Raw genomic sequence first — 11,424 nt, forward strand, 5'->3', positions numbered from 1 at the left:
GTAGAAGCAAAAACCTATCATTTAGGATTCACTATGCCCTTAATTTTATATTTTTCTTAATGTTTTTATTTAACTTCGGAAATGGTGGTGTTGGGGTTGGGGTTTGTTGTGGTGTTGGAAGTGTTGGGCATGGTGATTGTTGTGGTGGTTTAGGTTTGTCTGCAAATAGTGGTGAGAAAGGAAGAAGGGAGGTTAAAGAAGGTTGAAGAAGGTGGAAGGAAGCATGAGGAAACAAAAGTAGATGATGAGTCAAGCTTGTAAAACTTTGAAGTATTTTTTTTTTAAAAAAAAAACTCAAAATTACAACATGACCAGTTGAGATGTGAAATTTGTTACTGGCAAGCCTTTTTTTGTTGCACAAAAAATGAAATTTTGATCCGTGCTTACTGGTTAGAGGTTGCAAATGAAAATTGACTTATCAATTAATTTTGTACATGATACAACCTCGGTAATAGTAACTTGACTATTCTAAATCTAATACTGTACACAAAGCTTAATAAAAAAATTCACATAATCTTACCTAACACATTACATTTGATTCATATATATCAACACATAGCGTATCTTAATTACTACGCTTATTGTTAGTACTAATACTTAATCAAAATTTTAATCAGGTTTAAATGTTTAATTAGTCTTTAAATTTACTTTTAAAAAGTAAGGTTGTTACAGTATTGATAAAACACTCATAAAGGCCAAATAGGATGATAAAACACTTCAAATATGAAAATTGTAATGCTACTCTAAGTCTCTTAGGATCAACTAGGAGTTAAAAAAAAAGGATCAATTAGGAACCAAGTTCAAGTTCTAAATAGGATGATAAAACACTTCAAAAATGAATTGTAATGCTACTCTAAGTCTCTTAGAGCATCAGCAATGGAGAGGATTACTCTCCTTTTAGCCATCCTTTTTTGTACTTTTTAGATTCCTCTTGAATGCTGAATTAGCTAAAAGGATCCTCTCTTGGGCAGTAAACTAGTATTCCTTTATGTGGAAAGAAAACAATGCCTCGACCCGTGTGCCACAGCAAACAAAAGAAAAAGAAAAAAAAGGGGAAAAGTATCCGTTGGAAGCAAAATGTCAAACCAACGTCAAAGAACAACGGTCAAATGGCAAACATGCACAAGGTAAGTTGTGACACTTGTCACAACGAGAGTGGTCTCGTATTTTTTGTGACTTAAATCTTTATAACGGTTATAACTTGTTAACGGTAACTTATACAAAAGAGTACGGAGCATTCCTATAATGAAGGGGCGACTTTAAGGAAATCTCTCCTAGAATGAGCTTGGTGAGATTCGACCTCTGACTTCACGTTTGAAAATTGAAGAACTAGCTAACTACTCTAACCTTCAATCTCAAACAGATTAAGTAATTTGAGATATATTTTTTTTTTTTTTTAAGATATAATTACCCGAGGACTTTGCATAAAATTAAACTTTAATATCTCATTTATTAATTTAAATTTAAAAAAAAAAAACCTGTAATCAACTAATATTTTCATTTTTGTAATATTGACCATTGGCATTTGGCAACACCACAACACAATTTACATCAAGTCTTCAATGGTGTTATACTGTTATATACTTATATGTAGCAAAGTAGGGAGTATAAAGTCATCTCTGAGAAAAAAAAATGAGGAATCTTCAAACTCTGCTAAAATTATCAAGAAAATCTCATCTTCCTTCTTCTCAAAAACCATTGTTTTTCCCTTCAACTTTTCTCTCTCCCAAACCCCTGAATCTCTTAAACCCTTCCCTTAAACCCTCCACCATTTTTACTCCACATTTGCCTTTTCTGTCATCACAACACAAAGTTTCCGCATTTTCTTCTCAAATTCTTCGTTTTTTCAGCATTTCTGGAGCTTCTGATCACAATGGAGAAGAACCATGTAAGCAAAATTTCTCCTTTTTTAGTGATTATTCTGGGTTTCGTTTATCTTCAATTTTTTTGAAGTACCCATTTGAATGATTAGTTTGATGATTACATTTGTTGAATCTTTCTATGTTTTGTTGGAATGTCTGGGTTTTTTTTGTTATAATTTTTCATGCCTATTGTGTTGTGAGTTATGAGTTACCTCTTCCAGGTGTTTGATGAAAGGTCTAAGAGAGATGTGACATGACATGTGAAATTGTGAATATATTAAGCTTTACTAGAAGATCATTCGCTTTGTTTACTGAATGTATATGGCCATTTAGATCCTTTGTTGCATATTTTCAACTAATATACTCCTAAGTTCATGATTTGCATCTGTTCATATTAGCTTTGATGTATTAAATATAATTTGAAAATTGATACTCCATTGTTGTTTGCAGCATTAGTGTGTCTTTCTGTGTTTTCTTATATTCCAAAACTCACCTGAATTCCCAAGTGTTTATATTTCTTGTATTACACCTAAAAGCTTAATCTATACCTCTAATATCAAGCTTTAAAAAAAATGCCATTTCTATTAAATGCTTTCACAATAGATTACTTTTTAAGATAAAATTTGACAAAGTTTAGTATATGCTGTTTCTTTATACAGTTTTGCAGCAAAATTTTGTTTTAAGTATGCAGTTTGTAAATGACAGTAAAAAAAACCGCATAAACTTTTAGGAAGGCTGTAATAACAAACATGGCCACAAAAACCCATGGAAGTTTGTCTCAGAGGTGTCTGCCCTATTTCTACCTCCCCCTCCCCTTCAGCCCTTCCCCCTTGGAAATCCTACATATAGAATGCTCCTACCTCTACAATAGAGGACGAGACACTTTATGCTGCTGTGAGCAGGCAGATTTTGGTATAAAGAGCTTATACCAGGTAGCTCCAACTAAAAAAGGGTAATTAACCCAAAAGAAATAACGTGACTAGGGGATTTCAGTAGAGAAACTACAGGAGTCATATGTAGCTATCAAAAATAGGAAAGACAAGTTAAGGAAGAAGCTTACAGGGTTTATCCCAATTAAAGTTAGGGAAAGCAAAGATAGCTACACACAACTCTTTTATAATACGAGACACTTCTAGCTCAGCTTTCTAAAACTTCGATTTAGTGACTCGCTATGCCTCGCTTTAGCATGTAAACAACCTAAAGCGACTACATGCCTCTTTCTACGTTTCAATTTTTTTATATTGAACCATCATTTCACTAAATAAGGACCAATAAACAAGATTAAATCTTTGACTTTTCATTTATACATCAATAAGATTTTTAGGTACATCACAAAAGGCGAATTTCACTTTTCCATTACACTTATGTGAAATCAAAATGTTTTCCATTAACAAGAAAATGACTTAAAAATACTCTCAAGTGGAAGAAAATCTAAAAGATTTAAATAAAGAAGAAGAAGGCTATACATTAAAACACTATTGTGTGTCTACATACACTTATTTAAATCTTCTAGAAAGAGTCAACGGACTCTTCTATTCTAGTTTTCCCAATTATCGGGGAGCGACGCGGGTGGTGGCATGCCAATCAGAGGAGGTTTTGTTTGCTGTCTTCCATAGCGCTAATGCGGCACTGAATATGTTGCATGACTGCAGCCACAAACGCTGGATCAATGGGAGGCAGGTGCTCACGTAAGTCTTTGCTCATATTGGAGCTTCTCAGCTTCTACCAAATGGATTTGGTTTAGAATTGTTGCTAACCATTCTGAGGTAGGGATATCCATTTTTTTTACTTAAAATTTTTCTTCTACCTTTCTCTTTGAAAATATAGATCAAAAGAAGCTTCTATATGTACTTAGAGGCGCTTAACTCTTTCTTATCATTAGTAATAAGTAATTGTTGTATTAGTTCATAACATGTTTCTACCCCGGCTTTTCATGGATATGGAACCCGATGCACTAAATTTTAGTGTGCTTAATAATTATCTCCGTACGGATTGGAGTACGAAAGGCCTTGCCAAAAAATCGAATAAAATAGTCCTTTTTTATTTGCGGGTACTGCCATGCGAATTAATTCCGATCACTCAAGAAGAGAAGGTAACGATAGAGCGCACATCAGGGAGTACTCCCCTTTATCGTGTAATAAGGCAGATTTCCAAAGCCTCGTTCTTAAGAGATAAAGCACTCGACACCTAAAAGCTACATGTACAAAAAGCATGTGATATGTCCTTAGCATTATAATAAGCGACTACATACCTTGTTTATGTAACCTACTTGCACTATTTAGCCATGTCTACTATCTTCTAATTGTCTGGGTACATCTTGAACTTTCCTCGTCCATATATATCAATAGTGAGTTATAAGGCTAGACACCAAATAAGATAGCTCCGTTCCATCACTTACCCTTCCTTAATCAATACAGTTAGATTAGCATTAAAAGAAGGATTCTTTCAAGTGAAATTCATACTTGTTCAAGCAAGCAAGTAAACTGATAAAAATCTATGTTTATAGCCCATGTGGCAATCTTTCTAGTCCTATCTCTACGGGATGGACAAACGGTTCATCCTTTAGAAACCCTTCAATCTTATCCTCTCTGATTTGGAAAAAGATGATCTTGCTTGGGTTGTTGGAAAAAGAAGAATTTTTTAATATTGAGGAATTAGACTTAGTATGCTTGCTATCTCTTTAATGCTTTGATCCATAAAAGCCTATTGACAAGCATGAAGAAGAGAAATTGGGGGACTCATGGAATAATTATGCTTTTGAAAATACTTAATTGTAAAGCCCACTTGATGATATGAAAAGCCCACATCCGCAACTTAAATGGAATGGAAGTACTTAGGGAAGAGTTGATAGGGGACACGAAAATTTCCCAGGTATGTAGTTGGTTATTAGAAGCATGAGGAAAGCCCAAATGAAAACAAATTAGAGTGGTCATGAAGAAGTGGACTCATTGTACTGAAAAAAGCTATTGACTTACTCTATACCGAATGGACTACAAAGTGAGCTGGAAAGAGTCTATCTTGGCAAGAAATGAAAGAGAGCTAGTTTCGATCTCACACTCTCACGTAGCTCACCTAAGGAAGAGGATTTTGCTAGGGGAGTTCAAGATGTACCCGAGTATAAAACTACAAATTAGCCAATAAAAAAAGACAAGTAGAAGTGAGTTTAATTGGAGTAGCCAGGGCTAAGTAGTGCAAGTAGGTTACAAAACAAGGTATGTAGCCACTTATTATAAGGTTAATGATAGATCACATGCTTTTTGTATTGCTTAAGGTGTCGAGTAAGGAGTGTTGTATCTCTTAACTTTAAGAAAGAGGTTCTGAAACCTGCCTTATTAGACGAGAAAGTGGAGTACTCTCTGATGTGCATTCTATTATTACCTCCTCTTCTCGAGGGAGTGTTTAGAATTAAGCTGCGTGGCAGTATCTGTACAAAAAGGACTATTTTATTCATTTTTTGGCAGGGCCTTTCGTATTCCAATTCGTACGAAGAGAACTATTAAGCACACTAAAATCTTATGAATCTGTTCCATATTCATGTAAAATCGGTGTCAAAACATGTTATGAAACTAAGACATCAATTATTTAATAATAATAATAAGAAGAAAGAGTTAAGCGCCCTAAATCCTATATAAAGAAGCTTCTTTCAGTCTATATATTCAAAGAAAGAGGTAGAAGAAAAACCTTAAGTAAAAAAAAGATGGATATTCCTACCTCTAAAAGGCTAGTAACAATTCAGAACCAAATCCGTTTGGTAAAGGCTGAAATGCTCCAATGTAAGCAAAGGTTTACGTGAGCACGTGCCACCCATCGATCCAGTGCTTGTGGCTACAGTCATGCGGATCTAGCGCCGCATTAGCTACCACCCACCTCGCCCCCTTGTCACCGGGAAGACTAAAGTAAAAAATCCGTCGACTCTTTCTAGAAGATTTAAATAAGTGTCTGTAGACACAAAGTTGTGTGTTTTAATGTATGATCTTCTTCTTTATCTAAATCTCTTAGATTTTCGTTCATTGAGAGTATTATGAGTCATTTTCTTATTAATGGTAAACATTTCGTTTTCACAAGAAATGTAATGGAAAAAACAAACCGCTTTTTGTGATATGCCTAAGAATCTTTTTGATATATCAGTGAAAAGTCAAAAGATTTAGATTTAATCTTGTCTATCGGTTATCGTTTTATGCCTGGTATTGAGAATCGTATGGTTATTGTTCAGTCACATTGAATCGTATGACTGTTTTGTTAGAGAACCTAATATTCATGTACAGCTTGGTTTTGATAAAATTACACTGGTTGATGATGTTGATAATATGCTACCTAAAATAGAATCTGCTTATACAAAGGATCAACCATTCATTGTCTCATTGATATTAAAATTCCTTCCAAAAAACAAGCGGTAGAGCTCTTATGGGGGTTAGTCTAGGTTTGACCGTGATAACACTCCTTTTTATTGGGTATATCTCCTAAAAAATCTAGTTATGTGAATAATGATAAACAACCCCTAGGATCTGAGGATACCCGAAAACCTAGACCTGTAAATTATTAATGAGATGTTTCTGCTTTTGAGTCCTTAATTAATGATCGATTTAAAAATAACGTAGAAAGAGGTATGTAGTCGCTTTTGGTTGTTTACATGCTAAAGTGAACCTTTTGTGGCGTAGCGAGTCGCTAAATTGAAGTTTTTGGATAGCTGTGCTAGAAGTGCCTCGTACTAAAGGGATCTCTAGTGAATGTATAATTCGCAATGTGGGATAGGGGATAAATTATTGAAATGCTCTTTTTCCCGGCGAAATCTAACTTTGGCTGATAAATCTGTATTGGCTGTATACCGAAGAATCTTGTCGCAGATCCTCTTATGATCAGAGTGAAAAAACCATGTAGGCTTGTGTTCTTACTGAATTTCTACCTAAGGGTAGTTAGCTTGTATCTATGAATCAATTATCAGATACCACAAAGCTGTTCTTACTGAATTTCTACCTAACGGTTGCTAGATTGTATCTATGAATCAAATATCAGTACCTTAAGCTGCGCGTCATCAAAATCGCTTCAAAGCACATGACCCCTAACGCCTTGAGCCTCTGAGCCTAGGCGCGCTTTTTCAAACACTGGGTATATATTGGTGTTTTGTTGCATTCTAGGAGATATCTTGGACAGGGGAGCAGCCTGTTTCGATTCTTGTCTCATGTCTGTAGTTCTTTACTACCTTTTTTAATCTGTTCATGACGATTTTATCTCTATTTTTAGTGTGGGAAGTGTTGGATCTCTTTCATGAAACTTCACTTTAAGATTTGGTTGGGGGGGGGGGGGGGGGGGGGGGGGGGATCACCTGAATTGGGAACTGGGATAGCTTAGCAACCTTTGGAGTTTTGACTGATATTGAGCCAGTTTCTATCATGAATTCTGGTTATAAACGAGACCTATTGGATGATTAGAGAAGCTTTTTCTCGTAAAGTTTCTATGGTCACCCAAGAAGACGTTCAAATCCACAGCCTTTAACTATCTTCACATTTTCATATTAGGTAACTATAAGATCTGTACAGATATCAAAGATAATCTTATACAAAATATATCCTAAACCTAAGATGAAAATATTCTATGGATATTCTCTATCACAAAGTTAGTCAAAGAAGATTTTGTGTGTGCAAGTCCATTGAAAAAACTCAATAATTGTGTTTCGTCAAAAAAATAAATAAATAAAAAATAAAAAATAAAAAATAAAAACCTCAATAATTGTGATTAGCTGATGATACGGAACACATATTGGCTAGAGTATGTTGGGTGGCCAGTGCGCCTCACTTCTAATTTGGGATGTTTGTAACTTTCTTGTGTGGCTTCCTGGACAAATCAGGGGCAAAATATTGTAGTGTCAAGCTGTTTATACAGTTATGTAGGTGATCTGGTTGGAAAGAAATGATTGAATCTTCCCTGATTGGGTGTCTTCTAGCAATTTTCCGTGGAGTTTTTAGCTTCTTTGTACTTGTTCTCATGCGGCTCTCATGGTGTCTTGTTGTGAGTTTTACTAGAGACTTGAGTGCTGTGCTTGGATCTGCGTATTTGGTATAATGGGGCTCCTTATCGCGAGTTGCATAAAAGTTCTCTTTTAGTTCTTTGTAATTTATATTTCTGCTTCTTTTCAGATGAAACTGATCAAGATTTGGTTATTGAGGAATGGGAGGAAGAGGATGACACTGATCCTGAGGTGCTCTAACATTATTAAGATTTTTTATGCCACATTTTTACTCAGCTGATTCCTTTTGTATGTGTGCCATTAATTTCAGATCGGTGATGGAGGGGCTGGTGGTGGAATTGTGCTCCAAAATGTCCCTTGGGGCGAAAAAGTACTATCTATAGCACGTGAAGTTTTGTTACAATTTGATGATGACATAAAGTTGTACTCTTTCAAGACTACTCCTCGTGGCTATATTTATGTCAGACTCGACAAACTCTCCAATGAGTATGTTTTCTCTGTTGTGGGATTTTGTCTAATCTATTTTTGAATCCTGTACGGGCTATACCATATCAATTTTTCACCAACGTAAGAATTCTATACACAAAGTAATTTGTCATGAATATGGCTTAACCTGATACTGGTAAAATAAAATAGTAATTATGATGGAAAAATGGATTAACATATCCGCGGGAGATCTGTAAGGCTGTGACTGACTACTAACTGTAGGCTTGGGTCAGTTTAGTGTCTTAGGCAAATGAGAACTGAGAACAAGCTCATTAGTTTGAGCTCTTGTATCATTGCATGCATGAACTGCATGCATGAAGCTTAGATTCTTTGAATTTCGATTTGTAATTTTAAAATAAAAAACCCTACACACATTCATTATGACCATATGCATCTTTGGATGTTGGTTGTCTGAGTTTGCTGCATGTATTAATCTGTGGTGTGATTCATTTAGGTATGGCTGCCCCAGCATAGAGCTAATTGAAAGTTATAGCCGAGAATACAAGAAACGTTTGGAGGAAGACGGATTTAAGGGAGAGATACCAAACGATCTTGCTCTTGAGGTAAATCAATACTGTCCAATTGATGACGCAACATTCTTTATAGGAAAATTTGTCCAAGAATTACCCCTTTAAAAGGAAGAAAAAAAAATAGCAAACATGAACAATCCCAAGTTTGATCTATATGGTATTAACCTAATTCCACCTTTTGATAGTTTAAAAGTAACCCCAACAATTTGGGTTATCTACTTATCTTCTCAATATAGTCCGATATTGTAGATGTACTCAATAAAAAAGACAAGAAAAACAAAAAAATAACACTTAAGAATATTTTGAAAAAATTAGCCTCAAAACTTGTGTTGGATTTAGTAGTATTTGAGATTGGTGAAACTTAGATTATTCATGTCCATATTGTTTTTAAACAAAATAAGGTGCTGTATGAGAACGACAACTTGGATCTCATGGTACATTTTGTTGTATGTTGTAGGTTTCTTCTCCGGGTGCAGAGCGTCTACTAAGAATACCGGAGGACTTACTTAGGTTCAAAGATTTTCCTATGGTGGTATCTTATGTTGTAGAAGGCAGTGAAGCAAAATCTCAGGAGAAGAGTGGGGTTTTCTTGCTTGATTCTATTGAGGCAGAAACAGAGCATTGTGTCTGGAAACTGGCTGACGTTAGAGCAAATAGGGATCCGGCAAGCAAAGGAAGGCCAATGAGTCGTAAAAGGAAGGATTGGAGACTGAAGCTTCCATATTCAACGCTGAATCGAGTGTCATTATACCTTGAGTATTAATTGCTGAAACATAATATTGTTTTTGCAGTGTGGCCAAGTTTTTTCTCACCCTAAAAATTATGTATGGCACACTTAGTTTAGTAATGTTGTAGATGAAAAAAATTCAGAATATGCTGCTATAGTTAATTTTGAGGCTAAAAAAAATGAGATATCATTAGTTTTCTGGTAGTCAATGTCGATGATTAACTTCATTTGCTTCATATAAACATCTGTTTGGTAGAATTATTCATAGAATCATAGGTGTATTGTGTAAAATTGTAGATGATATACAACTTTTCACCGTTCTAGGTTTTTTTTTTTTTTTTTTTTTTTTTTTTTTTTTTTTTTTTTTTTTTTTTCTCAACTGCGATCGTATTAGACAGTTTCAGTGTTAAAGCATTGCCATTTCCTAGTGTATTTGATAACCTATGGCTATGGCTATGGCCTAGGCTTTGATAAGATAATAATTAAAGTTTAACAACACGTTTGGTACATGAGGACAATGTTAATGAGTTTGTACGTAATATTTTATGGAATGATAGAAAGTCATATGACATGTTTACGTTTTCCTTTCTTTATGTACTCCCTCTATCTCTAAAAGATTGTCTCATATACTAAAAATGAAAGCCCTAAAAGATTGCTCTACACCTTAATTGATAACTTTTTGCACTTGCAACTTGACTTGCTTTATCTCTTTTCTCGTCAATAATTGTGTCTACCCATATGCAATATTTATTTAGAAAGAAAAGAAAAAAGTTAAATCAAAGATTCAATGCAATCTCTGGGATGAAGGGAGTTTGTGGTATTTTTACGAGTTTTTGGATGTAAAAAAATGTTATTGCTTTCTAAATAAGTTACAAATATTGATTTCATTCTTACCAACCGCTAGTGGTGGTAAAGGGGATGTTAGTTTGAAAAAATATACTCGTATATACTTGGGGGATACTTGAGGACATTGCAAATTTGCAATACCAAAGAGATTGACTCGAATTCTTTCTTGTAAAACTATACGCAACTACTCATTGTAATCGTTCATTTGAGTCGTAAATTGGTTCTTGTTTTTTCAAGATATTGTTTTAAAAGTCGTTTGCTTATTAAGTAATGAACAAAGGGAATTCTCATGCCATTTTACACTTTGGCAATTAATAAATCAGCTCTTAGTACGTATACACTTTATCGTTATCCTATATTACTTTATCATCAATAAATACTTAGACTATGTTACTTGTCTAAGCAAGTTACTAATATAGTAGGTTCTTTAGCACTATCCTATTATTCATTTGTATAAGAAACCAAACATGTTGATTTGTTTTTGCCTACTTTTGTTGCCTTTTTTTTTTAATATTGATTATCCAAATTTTCTCCATACCTAAATTGAGCTTTGTTGCAATTGAAAGAAAAAATTGGAAAAAATTGGAAAAAATAATCACCTTGATGCTCAGATAAACAAAAAGTATTTTCAAATGATAAAAATGTAACGAAATCAACAATTTTTTAAAAATAAAATGAACCCTATAATCTATGTTACTTGGACTCTTCATTTCGCCTCACATACCCGTGTCAGACCCTCGACACTCAGATATGGGTGGGACATTTGGGCACTTTATTTTAGTTAAAAATCATGGAAATATTTCAAAAAATAGCCGGGTCGGACACTTGGACACGTATTCGTGTCGGACATGAGTACCCAAATCCAAGTAACATAGCCTACAATTATTATATAATTACAAAAATATCACATTGATTGAAAATTTTTATTGATTTATATGCTATTTTACTACTTGATAAACAAAGATGATAAACGGAGACTTCCTCGGAAAAAGGGGCAAAAACAAAGGG

At 34.5% G+C, this 11,424-nt stretch overlaps 1 protein-coding gene across 1 annotated transcript; it reads left to right on the forward strand.

Annotated features, from left to right (window-relative positions):
• The first annotated feature begins 1,603 nt into the window (after window positions 1–1,603).
• LOC145602941 (uncharacterized) lies at window positions 1,604–9,918 on the forward strand. The gene is made up of 5 exons (XM_081659084.1): window positions 1,604–1,888; window positions 7,997–8,058; window positions 8,138–8,313; window positions 8,768–8,876; window positions 9,301–9,918. The coding sequence occupies exons 1-5, from the start codon at window positions 1,633–1,635 to the stop codon at window positions 9,604–9,606; spliced, it is 909 nt and encodes a 302-aa protein (XP_081515210.1). The 5' UTR covers window positions 1,604–1,632; the 3' UTR covers window positions 9,607–9,918.
• Window positions 9,919–11,424: the final 1,506 nt, after the last annotated feature.

Source organism: Chenopodium album, chromosome 21 (assembly GCF_948465745.1).
Source record: "Chenopodium album chromosome 21, dcCheAlbu1.1, whole genome shotgun sequence".
NCBI classification, from domain to species: domain Eukaryota; kingdom Viridiplantae; phylum Streptophyta; class Magnoliopsida; order Caryophyllales; family Amaranthaceae; genus Chenopodium; species Chenopodium album.

What these genes read in the sequence shown, in the direction of transcription:
- LOC145602941 (XM_081659084.1), top strand. Translation starts at nt 1,633, where the DNA reads ATGAGGAATCTTCAAACTCTGCTAAAATTATCAAGAAAATCTCATCTT. An exon ending in TCACAATGGAGAAGAACCAT is followed by an intron (nt 1,889 to 7,996) that starts GTAAGCAAAATT and finishes GCTTCTTTTCAG; the next exon opens with ATGAAACTGATCAAGATTTG. An exon ending in AGGATGACACTGATCCTGAG is followed by an intron (nt 8,059 to 8,137) that starts GTGCTCTAACAT and finishes CATTAATTTCAG; the next exon opens with ATCGGTGATGGAGGGGCTGG.